Genomic DNA, 20,697 nt, shown 5'->3' with positions numbered 1-20,697 from the left:
ACAGGAGACAGACCTTCATATTCCAGGCAGAAGACTGGCCAGTGTTTCTCCAGGGACAGTCTGCCCAGCCCAAGAAGAAAAGCAGAAGATAGTCCCCAACCAAAAGAAAGACCCAACCAGATCACAACAGTGAAACTCAAAGTAAGTCAGTCCTGCTCTGGTGTACAGAGAGCTTTGAATTTTAAGCTGCCCTTTCTCCACCCCTTAAACATAAGTAGATAACTACAGATTCTCACACATCTACAGAACGCAGAAACCAAAGCAAACAGAAAATCAACTCAGAGGACACAAATCCTATGCAGGTAAAAGGCAATCTTTAAAAATGATCCATTTAAGTGAAATCTTGCCATTTGCAACGACATGGATGAACCTGGAGGGTATAATGCTAAGCAAAGTCAGTCAGTCAAAGACAAATACCGTATCATTTCACTTACATGTGGAATTCAAGAAACCAAACAAACAAAGAAAGAATAAAAAGAGACCAGGAAAAAAAAAAAGCAGACTCTTAAATACAGAGAACAAACTGGTGGTCGCTAAAGGGGAGGCAAATGTGGGGATGGATGAAACAGGTGAAGAGGATTACGAGTACGCTTATCATGAGGAGTACTGAGTAATACTGTACTGAATATCATACACCTGAAACTAATACAATACTGTATGCTAATTACACTTGAATGAAAATACGTTCAAAAAAATGAATCACTTGGGGCGCCTGGGTGGCACAGCGGTTAGGCGTCTGCCTTCGCCTCAGGGCGTGATCCCGGCATTATGGGATCGAGCCCCACATCAGGCTCTTCTGCTAGGAGCCTGCTTCTTCCTCTCCCACTCCCCCTGCTTGTGTTCCCTCTCTCGCTGGCTGTCTCTATCTCTGTCGAATGAGTAAATAAAATCTTTAAAAAAAAAAAAAAAGAATCACTTACATGCTCACTTCAGCAACACATATACTAAAAAAATTAGAATGATAGGGATTAATATGGTCCCTTAAAGCAAGGTGCACAGAAATTCGTGAAGCATTCTATTAAAAAAAAATCATTTAAGAAAAGATTTACTCTTGGTTTACAGAGTTTTAGGGATTCCAACAAGGTGAGAAACAAAGGGGACTCTTTGTTGATCTCAGAATGATGGATCCTAGGACAGCAGCTGTATGTCAAGCAGAGAGAGAACTGGAACAGGTCAACAGGCTCTGAAAAAACTCCTTAAGGAAGATGAAACAAACAGAAAATTTGACGTGTTTCAACTACTTGATAGATTTATATAACTAATAGAGTTTGGCATTTAATTAGTTTTAAGTATACAGAAATCCAGCCAACAAACATAAAAGACAATTATCTCTAGAGAAAACAAAAAGTTACAGAGGAATTTAAAAATAATCAGTTTAATACACTGCCCAGCTCTGAATAACATTTAGATTGCCATAATGTTATATACTGATCCAATTAAAACAACAACATAAATCTCCTGAAAAAAAATAAAGGATGAAAATGATGTAAGAATGTGACAGGAGGGGGGCGCCTGGGTGGCACAGCGGTTAAGCATCTGCCTTCAGCTCAGGGCGTGATCCCGGCGTTATGGGATCAAGCCCCACATCAGGCTCCTCTGCTATGAGCCTGCTTCTTCCTCTCCCACTCCCCCTGCTTGTGTTCCCTCTCTCGCTGGCTGTCTCTATCTCTGTCGAATAAATAAATAAAATCTTTAAAAAAAAAAAAAAAAGAATGTGACAGGAGGAAGGAAAACAGAGAATTTACATTCCCCCGTGGGAAGTCAATAAGTAATATCAAAAATAGAAAAATAAAAAGGAGAAGTAAAGGCACACTATTTAGAGAAGTAGAATATCAAAATAACCAGCTAAGAGATTAAAGAGAAAGTAGAGATGGGGTACCATTAAACCTATGTGCACGTGTAACTGTCAAGACTAAAAATGTAAAAAATGAGATCAGGGATTCCTCTGCGCAAAACCCTCCAATGTAAGTGCGCCTGGGTGGCTCGGTGAGTTGAGCATCCGACTCTTGATCTCAGCTCAGGGCTTGACCTCAGGGTTGTGAGTTCAAGTCAAAACAAAAAAAACCCCAAAAGCCTCCCAATATAACTCATCACATTAAATTAAAATCCAAATTCCTAGCCCAGCTGTACAGGGTCTTACATGTTCACCACACCACCAGTACATCTCCTTCTGTCCTCATCTTCTACTCTTTCCTACCACATTCCACGTTCTTTACTCCGCTCAGGAGACACTGGCCAAGTAGGCTCCCACGTCAGGCCATTTGTACTGGCTCTTTGCCTGCAACATTTTTCTACCATATATCCCCACGGCTCAATTTCACTTTATTCAGGTCCCAGTTCCTATGTCATCTTACCAGCAACGCTTTTCTTGAATTTCCTACATAAAATGACATCCCTTTCAGAATGACTGAAGTACACTAATGAAAATTAGGAATCATTAACCATGCTTGGTTCTATAACATGAATTTGGTAGTAGTATCATTGCAAATTCACATAACGGTCTTTAATGTTTCCATCTTTTAGGACATTACATACAAAGCATCGTGACTTTCACATATCTGATCTTAAACAAGTCGAAGGACTGCGCATTTAGTCTCAACTTCTCATTTTATAAATGTATAAACAAGGATCAGACAATTCACATCAAAGCTCCATTGTGGCCTTGAAAATCTCTTCAAAGAATACACATCCTGACTTCCTAGACTATTCACAAATAACCTTTAATTTTCAGCATATGCAGAAGGACAATATGAAAGGATAAAAGTTTTCTGGAGAACCAAACCTAACTCCTTTTCTTGTCATAGTGCAGAGAAATCTTCCTAAATAAGCTACAAACCCCGTGTTTCCTTGAACAGTGTGCTGCACATGGGAGCTTAGATTTACCTTATGAATATCTATTACTGCTTAGAGTCATGAAGATGCCTCTAGAATGACCCTAATGATCACACACTCTTTCAGTGATAACTGGTCTGTGTTTCCACTGCCTTGGCTATCAGACTGGGAGCTATCAGACTGGGGACTACTGATTAAAAGCTGTTCCTGAAACTTTTCAGTATGTTTCCTCTCTCACTCCACACAGATACTTTCAGGTCAGCTATAAACTTCTCCTTTCACACTCATAGGCTAAAACTAAATTCATCAGTCCAGTCACTAATGTTTACAAAGGTAGCAGTGTTCCCACTTTTTGTTGATTCAACTCCTGATCACTGGCATATGCTCCTTTTAGAGACATTCTAAAAAATTAACATTGTCTTGTACTTCTCTTGATGATGTGCAATGCTTTTCCTTACCCTCGAGAAAATAATTTGCTACCAATTTTTTTTTTTTACTCACCAATATAAATATCCCAATCCCAATTTTTAAATCACAAATAGGGTCCTTGAGATGTTGGTATCTATGTTGGTAAAAATTACGCTGGACTAGATCGTAGTATGAAGAAGGAATGAAACTTGGGGCAGTGGGGGCAGGGGTTGGTCAAATGTCATTACATCCCTGAATCTGTTTCCTCTAATGTAAAGTATTACATTAGACTTAAAAATAAGCTTACAAAAATCTGTCTATTTTCAGTACCTCAATTTCCTTAAGTAGCAACCATGTTATTCATCAGCTGTTTATGTACCAAACCCTTCACCAGTGGCCTCAAGAGAGAGACTCAGAAATGCTGAGGTGTCTAATCGTCCACCTAGCAACCTAAATTGGTGCCAATTTGAAGACAGCCTTCAAAGTTACAGTAAGTGAGCTCCTTAAGATGACTAATGCAAGCATGGTGCTTTACAGAGTACAACTGACAAGCACATTTACTCTCTCACTTTACTATGTGATTGGTATTTTTATGAAAGTGAAAACTTGGTGGGGCACCTGAGTCGCTTGGTTGGTTGGGCGTCTGACTCTTGGTTTCAGCTCGGCTCATGATCTCAAGGCCGTGGGATAGAGCCCTGAGTCAGGCTCCGAGCTGGCAGGGAGTCTGCTTGGGATTCTTTCCCTCTGCCCTTCCTCTGCTCTCTCTCAGATACACAAATCTTAAAAAAAAAAAAAAGAAAGAAAGAAAAGAAAAGAAAAGAAAAGAAAAAGAACAAAAGAAAAAGAAAGGAAAGAATAAAAGAAAGAATGAAAGTGAAAACTTGAAGTAATGTCTTCGGAATCTTCAACTCCCTTCATTTTGTATTAGACACAGGCATGAATAATTTTAGGCCAATTAAAAATTGTTTTTAATAAAAACAGAACATGTAAATAATAACTTTTTAACTGAGAGGAATATTATTTATATATATTCCATAGTGTAAGGAATACAGCTCCATAGTGGCTAACTTAAGCTAAATATTAATTTCTGTATCTAATTAATTTCTTCTCTTACTCTTTATTTTTACTAAATTAAAAAAGAACAAACCCAGAAACTATGGAGCAATTTCTCATGGAAAACTACTTTTTAATATCCTGTCAAATGCCACTTTTAATAGATTCCAATTTCAGATATAGGAACAAATGGATTCCTAATGTACTCTTCCGTTGTCTTTGGTTCTAAAAGGAGTTCACATTCTGTTGCAGCCCTTAGGAAGATGTCCACTAATAAGTACAAGTTTTTCATCAGTAAATTGAAAAAAAAAAATCAGTAAGGTTTAAGAAAGAGGTAAACTTTTCTACTACTTGTGGTCTTCTTAAGAAATCCAGTTATCTGAGGTGCCTGGGTGGCTCAGTCAGTTAAGTGTCTGCCTTCGGCTCAGGTCATGATTCCAGGGTCCTGTGATCGAGCCCAGCTTTGGGCTCCCTGCTCAGCACGGTGTCTGCTTCTCCCTCTCCTCCCCACTCATGCTCTCACTCTATTTCTCTTTTTCTCTCTCAAATAAATAAATAAAATATTAAAAAAAAAATCCTGTTATCCTTCACATTAAAAACTCTACTTTTGGCGCTAAAAATGTTAAGTTTAAAACATAACACAAAGATTTGCCTGAGCGCTTTCAACCTGCCAGCCTGTTCATGCTTCAGTGCGGAAAAGAAGAGTCCTGTACCTTCTGCCCATGCCATTGCACAACACGTATACTTACTGTACATTTACACTCAGGAAGACACACATTCAGCGGCTATGATTTAATTTAGTTCCCAATTTTCATTACTTTCTTCAGTACAGAATCATGTCTGGAGGCATACCGCCTGCCCACTCTTCTCTAGATAGAAGTCACCGTACGGATGTGTACCAGCTTTGATTCAAACCGAGTGCCTTTACTTGCTTTGCACCCAAATAGTGCTCTGTGGCACTGACCCAAACCCAGCACTTTTTAACCAACACTACAGCTCACAAAATAATCATTAACTTACTTTAAAATTTCTTCTCTTCAACAGGTTTCAGTGATCAACAAACTATTACTCAGCATTCCTCCCTCAGGTACTTACAGAGATGTAAGCACTAACGGCAAGGGATGATTCACACTCTGCGCACCAATGGGAAATGCTGCTTGACCTCTTTCCAGCAAAGCTTAACTGACTGACCAGAAAAGCCCAATCACCAAACCTAAACGTAAACACTACCACAAAGTCTAAGATTTCCCAGGATTAGGAAAGACATTAAAGGGATCTAATTCTATCTTCCATCTGATTTATCAATTCCTTCTGCTCTTTTTCCACAAATGGACCACCCTGCCTCTACCCAACCACAAGGATGAAAAGCATATTCAGTATCTGCCCTCCTCCCACAATGGAACCTGTTTCATGTCCAAATGTTTATCCAGCCCTTTCTCACATTATGCTCAGATCCAGATTCATATAACTTCCCAAGTGGGTCCCAAGTCTACTCCTCAATGACTGTTTCATATGAAAGACTTTTTTCAAAGGGTTAAAGGATGCTATCAAGTCCTCTACTCCAAGCTAAATATTCCTCTTTTCTTTAACTATTTCTCACATGGTTCAGCCATCATCATAGTCCAGTTGACTCTTGCGTGCTCTTCTATATCTCATTTAGATTGTGACCCCTAAATCTAAACATACGCACTATATGACAGGTAATATACTTCTTGAAACTTACATAAATAAACTGAAAAGATGAAAGACCACTTTAACTGTGTCCCTAATACTCCATTTCAATTAACGCAGTTTGCGATAGAAAATAAATATTTTTGGCATCCACGGCACACTGATAATTCGCATTCCTTATCTCATTAATAAAAACACCACCTCCTGGGGCACCTGGGTGGCTCAGTTGTTAAGCATCTGCCTTCGGCTCAGGTCATGATCCCAGGCTCCTGGGATCGAACCCCGAACAGGGCTCCCTGCTCAGTGGGGAGCCTGCTTCTCCCTCTCCCACTCCCCCTGCTTGTGTTCCCTCTCTTGCTGTGACTCTCTCTGTCAAATAAATAAAATCTTTTAAAAAAATAAATAAAAATTTAAAAAAAAATTAAAACACCACCTCCTAACATGTGTCCCTCTAAGTTTTTATCACTGAAATTTTGTATCTAAGAGAAGAGTGTATAAGGAATATGAAAATCTAAAGTAGACAAATGCTCTGGGCCTTCGTTTTTTACATTTGGAGAATGTAAACAGCATGTGCTATATTGATCATGAGGTAATTAAAAGCATGAAATAAAAGAATTTATTTGAAAGGACAATGAGGGCGCCTGGGTAGCTCAGTTGGTTAAGCATCTGCCTTCAGCTTAGGTCATGATCCCAGGGTCCTGTGATCAAGTCCCACATCCCGCTCCTTGCTCAGCAGGGAGCCTGCTTCTCCCTCTCCCGCTACCCCACCCCCTGCTCGTGGTCTCTCTCAAATAAATAAAATCTTAAAAATATATATATGCAGGGCACCTGGGTGGCTCAGTTGGTTAGGCAACTGCCTTCAGCTCAGGTCATGATCCTGGAGTCTCGGGATCGACTCCCACATAGGGCTCCTTTCTCAGCGAGGAGTCTGCTTCTCCCTCTGACCCTTTCCCCTCTCATGCGCAGGCTCTCACTCTCTCTCTCAAATAAATAAAATCTTTAAAAAATATATATGTGTATATATATAAAATACTTTTAAAAAGGACAAAGTAAACTATAAAATACGAAAGCTTAAGCTTCTATTATCAGCACTCCAATTCTACCAATGATGGTTTTAAAAGACTAATAGGGAAAGCCTGCACAAATACCTTCTGAACCAGTTTTATGAGGAACTCAAAACATAAATATCTATTTCAATTCCATATGTCCTCAACTTATTATATTACAGCAAACAAAAATGTGAGAATTTCAGACCTCATATGAACATTTCATTCTCATGGCAGTTACAAGGTTTATTTTACAATTCAAAACACTAAGACATTTAGCGATTACCTGTGGTTCAAAACCCATGTCAAACATTCTGTCTGCTTCATCTAAAACAACATATGTCACTCTTCGAAGATTTGTGACCCGACCTAGGATGAGGAAAAAAAATAAAGACAAAACGAAAACTAAAAATCAGTCACAATTCATTTTATGACTACCAAGAACTTTAAAAAACTGTAAAGGGAACTAAAATGCCTGACTTAACCAGAGGGGTAAGTTAGGTATGTTTAAACAGTGAAACGAAATTTTGGTCTACAAGATCTTAATCTAATGGCAAGTACTTTCTGACAATGGGTATATGAGGCCCTTTATTTTGTCAAACTCGTCTCTTGCATACCATCATAGGGCCTGAAGGACCTGTAAAATTCAGAAAACAGCCCTCTCCAAAACACATCATAAAACTAAGACTGAGATGAAGCATCGAGCCACATCAGCCATTATCTGACAGCATCACCTAGGAAAAAACATATTAGAGATTACAGCGTATGTGTGGAAAGCAAGTTCCAGTGCTAACGATTTTAGATGCAGAAAACCTCCTTTTTAAATTAATTTATAATCTACTTCCATATAGTTAGAAGCTTCTAATGGGCATGTCAAGGTATTAATGAGAAGCTATTCAATATCATTAGGTAACTGAAGTACTACACAAAAACTTTAAATACCAAATGTTTTGCATATATACATTTTTCTATACAAAGACATAAATTCAATTTTATTATGTGCTCCCACTGGTTTAAATAGTTGCAAGGCGTTCCTTAGCCAGCGAAAACTAAATACATACACAGGAAAGCCTTTCTAAAGGATTAACACAAGCATTTCTATCAAATGATGAATCAATCACCTGGCAAAAACATGTATAAAATAGTTATTCAATATAAATCAAAAAGACAGATAAAGGAAAAAGGTAAAATTAATCAAGATGAATTTCAGGAGACTTAATCAATGCAGCATTGAGAAAAAACAAGGGATTATTTTATCAGTATTCAATCCAAAACTTTTTGTATGCTGTACAGGCACAGAGATTTATCAAACAATTTCATTGTCACTTCGCCAACATCATGGAGAATTAGAAGTGAATATATACAGAAATCCAAGCAGAATGCTATGAGAAACATGCATTACTCACAGTTTTTAATACTCTTATTATGTATATACTGAGTACTGCAATGGAAACCTTTGAAAGCATTTTCTTCAAAAAAAATAAGAAATGAAACCAAAATAAATGCTTTCTAATATTTAAGTATTCCAAACTAACATCTGCAGCCCCCATTAGTTCTGTAAAGTTGGGAACAGCATTAAATGACCTACCTTGGATGGCTTACGTCTCGGAAGCCCAGTTCTATAAATCTTGAAGGGCCTTTCTCCACAGAAGTTAAATAATGTCAACAGTTTAGTAACAGTTTTGATAGGGAATAATTTAACAAAGCACAACATATGAGCTAAAAAACATGCAATATTTACAAAAGATAAATTTCTTGAAGCTGCAATACCTTAATTTATCCAGTATTGTAAGAAAATACTAGCTCCTGTGGAGGAAAAAGTCTAAAGTTTAGAATAGTAATAATAATAATAATAATATTAATAATAATAAGATAGTCCACCCTCCCACCCCTGTTAAAAGCAAAACTAGGACAAAATTTGATTAAGAATCCATGTTAAGAGCTAAAAAGATCAGATGGAGTTAGTTCCGAAAAGTTGTAAATTAAATTGCTAGAATATTATGAACATTTGCAACAATAAGTTTGTTGCAATACAAATCTTAAGATATTACAGCTTTAAGAAGAAATATAAAACACTTTGGTGATTTCGTATATCTGCTTTAACAAAAATGTACAGAATTCAAAAAAGAGAAACGAGAACAAAAAAAAAATACCCCTGACTTACCACTGTTAGCTGCTAACATGTCAATCATTCGACCAGGTGTGCAAACAATAATTTCAGCACCTCTTTTCAGTTCAGCAATCTAATGAAAAAGATGAAATTTTACAGTCTATTTATCACTATTACTTATTTAAACAGATCTGAAAATACTGCGCAGGGTCCTTGCCAGCTCCATAGGGTAAAGACAGTGAGGTCTGATTAGAAGCCTCCAAAGCTTCTAACATAATGTAATAGAAAAAAACATTAAAAGAAGCCTCCAAAGCTTCCTGCTTAATTCTTTGGAATGCTGGAGTACAACTGAAGGAAGAGGAAGGGGCAACCATGACCACATGGTGCTGTAACTTTGAACTCAATATAAAACCAGAGAATTTTACCAATTTTAATTTGACACGATCCCTCAAAACCAAAAAAAGAACGTTGAAAGAGCAGTAATTAAAGCAATTATATAGACCAATTATTTCAAGTTAAAAGTTGTTTCCATTAGTGAATCATTATATAAGTAAGTCCCAACCAGTGCTTAAAAATGAAATAGAATGGAAAAACTAGAATGCGTTAGAGATCATAAAACTTTTGTTTGACTTCTATGTAATATTCATGCATGTATCAAGTTATTTTTGTAAATATTATTTTTTACATTTACTGTCATCAAAACAACGGAGGAAGATAAGCTCAGAAAAGAATGAGTTTAACAACAGCAACTATTCCTCAGAAAGGGTTTTTAGAAAATATCACTTAATTTATCCCATTTTTCTAGTATCACAAAACATATTTGTTATTAAAGACTAAGAAGTCCTGCAGGAAAAAACCCTACTTTAATGTTGTATAATGTAACATGTCCAAAACTTATTTGAACACAGACCCATTTTTTTTCCTCCTTCTAGTTAAAGCAAAATATCTAATGACTATCATTCTTTAGAAGATACTTGGAGAGGGGCGCCTCAGTTGGCTAAGTGTCTGGCTTTGGCTAGGGTCAAGACCTTAGGGTTCGGGGATCAAGCCCCGCATTTGGCTCCCTACCCAGAGGGGAGTCTGTTTCTCCCTCTCCCTCTTTCCACCTGCTACCCCACCCTCACTCGTATTCTCTCCGAAATGAATAAATAAAAAATTAAAAAGAAATTAAAAAGAAAAAGAAAAAGACACTCGGAGAAAGGCCAAAGTAAAGAAAGTGAATGAAGGTATGATTAAGTAATTCTTATTGAAATTATTTAAGGATACATATGAAACTGATCTAACACAAAACTCATCACGACCTTTTAAGGATGTCACATGAATTACAGAAAATAAATGCTGGTCTGGAATTCAGAAGTCTAGAACAAACTAAGTCTTATTAACCTGAATACTTTGATCAACATACCTAACCTTTCTTACTATTTCTTCATCTGTAAAATTAAAAAAAAAAATCTGCCTTCCTTGAAAAGAGGAAGACAGAGGAACAGGAAAGCTAACGGATAAAAAGGACTCAAAATCCTGGGCACCTGGGTGGCACAGTCAGTTAAGCTTCCAACACTTGGTTTCAGCTCAGGTCATGATCTCGAGGTGATGAGATGGAGCCCCGTGGTGGGCTCCGTGCTCCCCAGAGTCTGCTTAAGACTCTCCCTCTCTCTCTCTGTCCCTCCCCACCTGTGCTCTCTCTAAAATAAATAAATATTTTTAAAAAGACTAAAGATCCTAAAATATAATATTAGCAAAATTCATCCTCACTATTATTTTCACACCTCATATTTTTCAAGATTTTGAAAGCAACCACTATACACGGAGGGTGGCTCAGTCAGACAAGCACCTGACTTGATTTCGGCTCAGGTCATGATCTCAGGGTTGTGAGATTAAGCCCCACACTGGGCTGCATGCTGGGCATGGAACCTGCTTAAGATTCTCTCTCCGCTGTCCCTCTGCCCTTCCCTGACTCCCTCTCTGACAAGAAAATACTAAAAAAAAAAAAAAATTAATATATAAAAGCAATGGCTACACAAAACACTAGAACAAATCACTTTCACAATGATTTAAGAAAAGAATGGAAAAACTGAATGTTCCTTTTATAACTACCTGCTCACTGATTCCTGTTCCTCCATAAACACACACCACTCTAAGTCCCAGGGTCTTCGAAAACTTCTTACATTCTTTAGTAATTTGTAAAGCCAGTTCTCGAGTTGGAGTCATGATGACAGCTGAAAAGATAAATATGTCAAAAGACTAACCACCAAAATTCTGGAGACTATGCCTTAAAGTGTTAAATTTAACCTGTGCAATAACATTCAAATTTCTTAGTCTAATTTTTGTTTTTGTTTTTATTTGTTTTATAGACCTTGGAAAACCCTATTTCAAAAGCTTTATAACAGCAGACCCTGTGGTGTATGATAATTTTAAGCAGATTTTAAGAACATGCTATAGAAGGATAAACGAGAGTTAAATGCCTCACTCAACCATCAGGAAAATACTTGGTTGAAAAGAATGCAAATCATTCTCAACTGCAAATCACAGAGCAAAGACAATCAAGTGACTCACTGTGCTGCAGAGCCATACCTCGGTTTCCGGAAACAACCTTGGTCTGAGGGGCAGACAGAGTAGGAATATATTGTGCCCTCTTTTTCCAAGAGAGGAGCTGAACAAATATCCAAACCCTACCCAAATTTGCAAAACAGATCTCTGCCAAATGAATCAAGAAATGAATCTGAAGACCTAATCCTGAATGAAATGCTGGCACTATACAGCCTATTAAGGCCAAAAATAAAAAAAGGAAATATATTTCCCTACAGTCTTCCATGTTGAGTTCACTGATTCATGATACTCGCTAAGCACAAACCTCAATATAAATAAACAGATAGATGCACGAGGAGTCTACCTGCCGAGTCAGAGTTTAAAAATTGAGCTGTGCCAGGAGAGGCTGTTTTTGTACTTCTGAGATGTCACTCCAGAGCTCTGAAGATTCTCACTCCACCTGCTGGTAAGGGGAAATCAGCCCCAAAGTGCCAAATTTATAAAGGAAATGTACATAAAGACATCTTTATTGTTATAACAGAACATTATAAAGTATCAGGTCTTTCTGATTAACTGACAACAAAGTTGTTACCTGAAAAAACAGTTTAATGAAAGGAATTTTACCTATTGGCCCCTCTCCTTCTTCTAATGACCTCTGATCCATGATGTGTCTAAACATGGGTAACAGAAAAGCAATGGTCTTTCCACTTCCTGTCTTTGCAATACCAATCAAATCTCGTCCAGACATTATAGCAGGAATCGCCTGGGTTTGGATTGGTGTGGGCTTTTCATAGCCATGCCTTAAAAAGCAAACCAAAGGAAGACAAGGTAAAAAGTGAGATATTTGGGTCTCTCAAAGTCCCACAGTAAGGTTTTCCAAAATGTGGTATGTCCGTACAATGACATATTATTTGCCAAAACGAATGAAGTACTGAGGCATTCTAATACTACATCACGGATGAACACTGAAAATGTTATGGTAAGTGAAAGAAGCTGGTCACAAAAGACTACATTACTACAATCCCGTTTATAGGAAATGTCCACAACAGACAAATCTAGAGACAATAAATTAGTGGCTGCTTAGGAGAGGAGAAGGGAGAAGTGTGACTACAAATGGAGATAGGCCTCCTTTTGTGAAAGTGAAATGTTCTAAAATTTGATTATGGTAATGACTGTTTAACTCCATAAGTATACTAAAAATCACTGAACCGTATACTCAAAGAATAAACTTTATGACATGTAAATGTTACCTGAATAAAGCTGTTTAAGAAAAAAATAGTAAGTTTTCCTATTAGAATAAAAATGTAACAATTAATTGTTATATAAAAGAGCCATCCTATTCAATGCACATAATTGCTAATCACTTACTTTTTGAGAGAATTTAAGATCTTCATGGAAATGCCACACTGGACCCATGATTTAATTGGTTTGGGGCAACCTTTTCCCTTGACAGTAATGCCCTCCATTTCCAACCGAAATACATTTACCTCTACAAAACAAAATCCAGATTAAAAGCTGTTAAATATTGCTCCATTAATGCCTTCTAATTTTCAATCAGCCACAGTAAGATTAACAATCTTTTTTTTAGTGCTACTAAAGATAACTCCACAGAAAAGCTACAGGACAAATTACTGAACAGCTCACGGGGATAGTTAATACAATTAGTGATACAACGAATTTCAATAATTTGGCTCTTATTATGTCTTATATTACAACATCAATAAAAAACATGATTGACAGGTAATACAAACAGTTCTTCTCCAATCAAGAGTTGTCCAGATTATCCTTATTCCTGCAATATTACACAGATTCACACTGGTTCCTAACCCTCAAACCCCACAAGGAAAAGGCTAATGATACTTAATTTGGTAACTTCACATGAAGAGTACTCTCAACCCTAAAAATCTCAACTACATGAGCCAAACTAATTTTTGCTCATTTTTAAAAATACTACCAAAACTACACTGATTCCTCACTGGTCTCAGTCTTTGCAGATGATGTTCATAGCCTCTAGAATGACTTCTCGCGGTCTAGTTTCCTTTCTCCCTTCTTCAGGTAAGCCATGTAAATTCCTCCTACTCATGCATCAACTCACACACCTATCCAGTATTCCTCCTGAGCAAAGCAAAGCATATCCCCCTCTATTGCCACAACAACCAATACATGAATCAAAGAATTTTACCCTCTTGAGACATTTTTGCTAATTCTGGAACTTCAACATAAAAGTTTTTTCTGAACGGTTCATATTCAATTTTTCCATGGTCCACTGGTTCTAGAAGCTTTCTCTGTTTTGTCTGATAGCCTGTAAGAGCTGTCTGAAGATCAACTTCTTCCTCCTCTGAAGAATACTATTAAAAAAAAAAAAAAGTAAAAAGCTAAAACCATTACTATTTTTTCCTTACGGGAAGCAATATTCCTAGCTTTTAAAATCCTCCTCTCTTGGGGCGCCTGGGTGGCTCAATTGGTTAAGTGTCTGCCTTCAGCTCAGGTCATGATCTCAGGGTCCTGGGATTTAGCCCCACATCCAGCTTGCCCCTTACCAGGGAATCTGTTTCTCCTTCTCCCTCTGTCCCTCCCCACCACTTGTGCTCTCTTGAATAAATAAAATATATTTTAAAAACAAAGAAAGAAAGAAAGAAAGAAAGAAAGAAAGAAAGAAAGAAAGAAAGAAAGAAAGAAAGAAAGAAAGGAAAATAAAATTCTCCTCTTAAAAGAATAATGGGAGAGGGACGCCTGGGTGGCTCAGTTGTTAAGCGTCTGCCTTTGGCTCAGGGCATGATCGCGGAGTCCTGGGGTCGAGCCCCACATCAGGCTTCTCCACTGGGAGCCTGCTTCTTCCTCTCCCACTGCCCCTGCCCGTGTTCCCTCTCTCACTGGCTGTCTCTCTCTCTGTCAAATAAATAAATAAGATCTTAAAAATAAATAATAATAATAATAATAATAATAATGGGAGAAATAAATAAATAAATTCCTCCTCTCCTAGAAAATATTCTTTGGCTTTTACATTCTGAATTCTTCAACTTAGTTTCTTTAGACTGGGCCTTCACAGAACATCATAATGACAACATAAAGCTAAAATAACAAAAATAATTCTAATATGGCTTTAAGGGAAGTATTGATACAATTCTCTCCACATGAATCTTTACAAGGCATGTTAACAGGAAGAAATTCAATTCATTCTGTCACTGTATTTCTTCTCCCACCTTATATGTCTGAGGTGAGCTGATGAGCGGCAGAGGGGAAGCAAAACATGGGCATACAGATAAAGGTCAAAGATATCAGAATATTCTACCCACTGGATATGCACCAATACTGTGGAGAATAACAAGAATTCCTCCTAACATTAGTTTCTATAATTGAAAAGCACAACTCCACCAATGCTTTCTAATATATGCTTCTAGAATAGTATCATGAACAAAGTCAAAATTAAGGAAGAATTACCTCCATGGCATCCTGGTCATTCTCCATCAGCTCACCTTTCTTCTTATCAGAATCTACCACTGCTTTTTTGGTTGTCACGACAGTGACAACTTTTGTGACCGTTGGCCCAGACTTCTAAAATAAAAGAGGAATATATAAAGTATTTGTGAAAGTGAAAAACAAATTGTATGTAAATGAAACAAAATAATAACTGTCACATTATAATTTGAATTAACTTACTTACTACTGAAAACTTAAATGACAAAAAAGAGTCTACTTTCTCCTTACGAATTTGTTTAAATTTTAAAATGTAACGTAACCACATTATATAATACATAGTTCACTAAATATTTTATATAATACTGTGTAGTTTAATGTTATTTTATATAATATGTAAAGTTATATAACATCTAATATTGCAATATAGTTCATTTTAAAACTACTACTAAATGGTACTTTTCACTCACTGGACAAGCCAGACACTGTTCAGGGAACTTAAAATAAATCAATCAACGAAGCAGATAAAGGTCATGGCTCTTAGGGAGCTTTTATTTTACAAGAAAGGAAAACAATAAAGACAATAAAAAACTAAACTATATATTCTGTAAAAAGGTAACAAATACTATTAAAAAGAAGAAACATACACTATGTGAGAAAGGGGCTCAAGCATGAAAGATGAAGTGTGGAAGAAGTCTGGAAAGGACCTATTGAGAAGTCAACAGTAAGCAAAGATGCCACACGAAGATGGTGGTAACAAAAGTGACTTTTCAAAGAATGCTTACAGCTAAAACTCCTGAGCATCGGCGGTACTGAGAAAAAGTACTAGCATTTCTGAGATGGGGGAGGAAACAACTTTCTCAAGTCAGGCAAGTCAGCAATAGGTCACTGAGACAATAATTCAAGTTACCCAATTAGGAATACTGGATAAATCTTTAAAAATAAGAGCAAATGGCATACCTTTTCATTTCCCCCACCACCTTTCACACTTCTCATATTAAACTTCTTTACTTCCTCTTTGACTTCTTCCATGTAAGCATCTAATGGATCTAACTCCTCACCCTCCATTTCATTTCCTTCCTTTTCAGCCTCTGCAGGATCATCTTCATCATCTAAAATAGCAAAATCACTTTTCTGTACACATTTTCCAAAGGAAGTACTTCCTAATCAGATCACAGCCCACCATCACCTGTTCTCTCCCTCCCCAAATGCCCTCCCTTCCAATCAACCCAGACACACTGCAGTGCAAATACTCACACTTACGAGTTTCTAAAGCAAGCACATATTGGCTTTAAGTAGTAGTAATAATAAATTATAAGTAAATGGAAAAGAGGTAGGACTTAAAACTCATAATAGGTTTCTTTTCTTTCAATTACTTTTTATTTATTATTATTTTTTAAAATCTTATTTATTTATATAGAGAGAAAGCAAAAGCTGGGGGAGCAGCAGGCAGAAGGAGAAGCAGACTCTGAGCAGGGAACCCAATGTGGGCTCCATTCCAGGACTTTGGGATCATGATCTGAGCCGAAGGCAGACACTTAACCAACTGAGCCACACAGATGTCCTGAAACAATTACCTTTTTTAAATCAGAGGAAAAACTGGTATTTTAAATTCAAGACAATCTAACTTTTTTTCATATAACTAAGACATCTTTTCCCCTTAAAGATACAATCCCTTCATCTATTTAAATCACTGTGAAACTTTCACAAAAAGCAAAAAATTTACCGAATTTTCACAGAAAAATGGAGCAAAATTCCAGTTTGCTATAAAATTTCACACTCATCTACTTCACTAAAACCTCAAGTCAAAATCAGATATGGAAGGTAAATATTTCTCTTCTAAGTTATGAAAAATCAGGAGGGACCTGAAAATATGCTCTTAATTTACCTTCATTATCAACATTCTTATTTGTAGTATAATAAGAGCTATTTACTGACTATGCCCATAAGAACTCAACTCTCAATCTAAAGTCAGTAATCCTTATAGAACACTACCCTACAATTTACATATAACATAAATATTACAAGAGAGATTTAGTATCTCAATACGAATCCAGCAATTCCGCTTCTAGGTATATATCCAAAAGAGCCAAAAGCAGGTATTTAAAGACATATTTGTACGTTATTCACAGCATCATTATTCACAACAGCCAAAAGGTGAAACAACCCACATATATGAGAGACAAACAGGTAAACACAATGTAGTATTATACACAAAATGGACTATTATTCAGCCATAAAAAAAGAATGACATTCTGATACACGCTAAAACATGGATGGAAGAACCCTGAGGACATTATGCTGAGTGAAATAAGCCCAGATGCAAAAGGACAAAGACTGTATGATTGCACTTACATAAGGTAACTAGAATAGGCAAGTTGATAGTAGAATTGATATTATCAGGGTAAAGTGGTGGAGAGTAGGCAGGATAGGGAATCAGTCTTCACTGGGTACAGGGAGCACCTGGCTGGATTGGTCAGTGGAGCGTGCGACTCTTGATCTCAGGGTTGTGGTTGAGTTCAAGCCTTACACTGGGTGTAGAAATTACTTAAAAATTTTTAAAAATCTTAAAAAAAAAGAAAAGAAAAGAAAGAAAAGAAAAAGAAATCTGGGGACACCTGGGTGGATCAGTCAGTGAAGTGGCTGCCTTCAACTCAGGTCATGACCCCAGGGTCCTGGACTGAGTCCCACATCAGGCTCCTTCCTTGGCAGGGAGGCTGCTTCTCCCTCTGCCTGCAGCTTCCCCTGTTTGTGCACTCATGCTCGCTTGCTCTCTGACAAATAAATAAATAGTAAAAAAGAAAAAGGAACACATATTGGGTACAGAGTTTCTGTTTGGAATGATGAAGAAGTTCTAGAAATGGATAGTGGTGATGGATGATGAACAACACCATGAATGTATTTAACGCCACAGAACTGTACACTTAACAATGGTTAAAATGTGGGCGCCTGAGTGGCTAAGTCAGTTGAGAGCGTCTGACTCTCGGTTTCAACTCAGGTCATGATCTCAGGGTCCTGGGATCAAGCCCGGCATCAGGCTCCTCAGTCAGCAGGGAGTCTGCTTAAGGATTCTCTCTCCCTCTGCCACTCCCCCTGATCGTTCTCTCTCTCTCCGATGGATAGATCTTTAAAAAAAATATTGGAGCGCCTGGGTGGCTCTATGAGTTAAGTGACTGACCCTTGATTTCGGCTCAGATCATGATCTCATGGTTGTGGGATTGAGCCCTGAGTTCGGCTTCATTCTGAGTCTGCTTCAGATTCTCTCCCCTTCTCTCTGCTCCTCCCCCACTCATGGGCGCTCATGCTCTATCTCTCAAATAAATAAACAAACAAACAAACCTTTAAAAAATATACCCAAAAAAATGGTTGGGGTGCCTGGGTGGCTCAGTTGGTTAAGCATCTGCCCTTAGCTGAGGTCATAATCCTGGGACCCTGGAATGGAGCCCCCCGTTGGGCTCCCGGCTCAGTGGGGAGTCTACTTCTCCCTCACCCTCTGCCCCTCCCTGCTTATGCTCTCCCTGCTCATGCTGTCTCACTCTCTAATCAAATCTTTAAAAAACAAATGGTTAAAATGCTATATATATTTTTCCACAGTAAAAAATGGGCTAAAAATTCCCAGCATGAAATATTACTCCTATATCTAGAATACACTACATGAATTGTTATATATGCTATTAGTCTAACAAATGACTATACCATCATCATCTTCTAAACTCCATTTTTTCCCTTGTTTCATCTCTTCAATTTCCTTTTTCAGTTCCCCTATGTTTTCCATGGCCTTTTTACGTTGCTCTTCTCGCCATTTTTCTACTCTTTCTTTTCGTTTTCTCATTTCTTCTTCCAGCTTATTCTGATCAAAGTTCTTGGGGGAAAATGAAAGACAGAGAGAGAAACAAAGATTAACAACTTTATTACAGAGACATTCCAAATAAATTCCCCAAATTATAAAAAACGAAAAGGAATTAACAGCTGTATTTACAAACTCTTCAATTTAGACCAGATTTAGGTCACACATCTTTTTTTTTTCTTAAGTGTTTAAAGTAGCTTTATTTATAATAGCTCCCAAACAGAAACAATTGCAGGGACACATCTTTTAAATATATCCACAAATACACAAGCAAAGTGAAAACACAATAAAAAGCATCTTCAACTAAGAAAGCAGACAGACTTCAAACACGATAAGCTAATCTCATTTTAATTCCAGGCAAGATGAAATCCACTTTCTTCCTCAAACTAGATGAATTAACAAGCAAAATTCCCCAGTTATTAGTTATTCTCAACTTTAAATCCTCCAAACTCCTCAAAGATTGCCTCCATGAAAAAGAAATTTTCTATTACAAATTAGTGAGTAAATTAAAGCTATTTATCAACATGATTGAAAACTTTTGGTCTTTTAGTCTTTAGGTCTAAGTTTCCTAGAAACAGCCATTCCAAAGACTTTATCAAGATGATTAATAATACTCTGAAAAGGAGAAAGCAAACCATTTCACAGCCATAAGCAGGAACTCAGCGACAGAACATCGTAGAAATAAAAAATTGACATATGCTGGGGCGCCTGGGTGGCTCAGTCTGTTTCGCGTCTGACTTTGGCTCAGGTCATGATCTCAGGGTACTGGGATTGAGCCCTGCTTTGGGCTCCCTGCTCAGCATGGAGTCTGCTTGCTCCTCTCCTGCTGCCCCTCCCTCAGCTTGTGTTCTGTGTCTCTCTCACAAATAAATAAAATCCTTTTTAAAAAATTTACATATGCTATCATTATAGATACAGAAATACATACATCAAAAAACAGTCAAAGAAAATACCACAAAAATTTAATGGTGACCTGAAACTAATATAACACTGGATGTTAACTACCCTGGAATTAAAATTAAAAAAAAAAAAAAAAAATTTAGAGCACCTGGCTGGCTTAGTCAGAAGAACATGTGACTCTTAATCTTAGGGTCATGAGATGGGTATAGACCCACACTGGGTGAAGAGATTACTTCAATAAATAAACTTTTAAAAAAGGTATACAAGTCTTTTAGAGAGCACTTTGATCCTATTTATCGAAATGTTAAATGCATATACCCACTGACAAAGCCATTTCACTGATACCAACCTACCCGATACTATATTCACAAAAGACGTGTGTAAAATGATTCATGTAACCACTGTTCATAATGAAGACTAGAAATAACCTAAATAGCCATCAAAGGTGATTTCTTTACCTTGTTTCAACAGAACACTATGCAGCCATTAAAAACAATGGGCTGTATCTATATACGCAGTTACAGAAGGTCTCCAACATATAACAAATGAAAACAACAAGGGACTCTGGTTGCATGGTGGGTATACTGCTGTGTATTCTTCTTCAGACCTTATATATTGATAAAAATAATGCATAATTTAAAAATGAACAAAAGTGGGGCACCTAGCTGGCTCGGTCAGTGGAGCCTGCAACACTTGATCTGGGGGCTGAGTTCGAGCCCCACATTGGGAATAGAGATTATTTAATAAATAAATAAAGGAAGGAAAGAAGGAAGGAAATAAGGAAAGGAAGGAAGGGAAGGGAAGGGAAGGGAAGGGAAGGGAAGGGAAGGGAAGGGAGGAAGGAAGGAAGGAAGGAAGGAAGGAAGGAAGGAAGGAAGGAAGGAAGG

General features: G+C 37.4%; 1 protein-coding gene across 4 annotated transcripts in view; it reads right to left on the bottom strand.

Annotated features, from left to right (window-relative positions):
- Positions 1–20,697, bottom strand: part of DDX46 (DEAD-box helicase 46) — an 84,291-nt gene that overhangs the window by 50,312 nt on the left and 13,282 nt on the right. For all 4 annotated transcript variants that reach the window (XM_026508014.4, XM_048220889.2, XM_057307019.1 and 1 more), the window contains exons 5-13: positions 18,760–18,925; positions 16,024–16,175; positions 15,088–15,201; positions 13,829–13,994; positions 13,015–13,135; positions 12,271–12,446; positions 11,215–11,336; positions 9,175–9,253; positions 7,297–7,379 (exon numbers count right to left, since the gene is read on the bottom strand). In XM_026508014.4, coding sequence (XP_026363799.1) covers positions 7,297–7,379; positions 9,175–9,253; positions 11,215–11,336; positions 12,271–12,446; positions 13,015–13,135; positions 13,829–13,994; positions 15,088–15,201; positions 16,024–16,175; positions 18,760–18,925 — 1,179 coding nt within the window. The remainder of the gene's footprint in view (positions 1–7,296; positions 7,380–9,174; positions 9,254–11,214; positions 11,337–12,270; positions 12,447–13,014; positions 13,136–13,828; positions 13,995–15,087; positions 15,202–16,023; positions 16,176–18,759; positions 18,926–20,697) is intronic.

The sequence above is a fragment of the Ursus arctos genome, unplaced genomic scaffold (assembly GCF_023065955.2).
Source record: "Ursus arctos isolate Adak ecotype North America unplaced genomic scaffold, UrsArc2.0 scaffold_5, whole genome shotgun sequence".
Classification (NCBI taxonomy): Eukaryota; Metazoa; Chordata; class Mammalia; order Carnivora; family Ursidae; genus Ursus; species Ursus arctos.
This window is presented reverse-complemented; position numbering and strand designations above follow the sequence as displayed.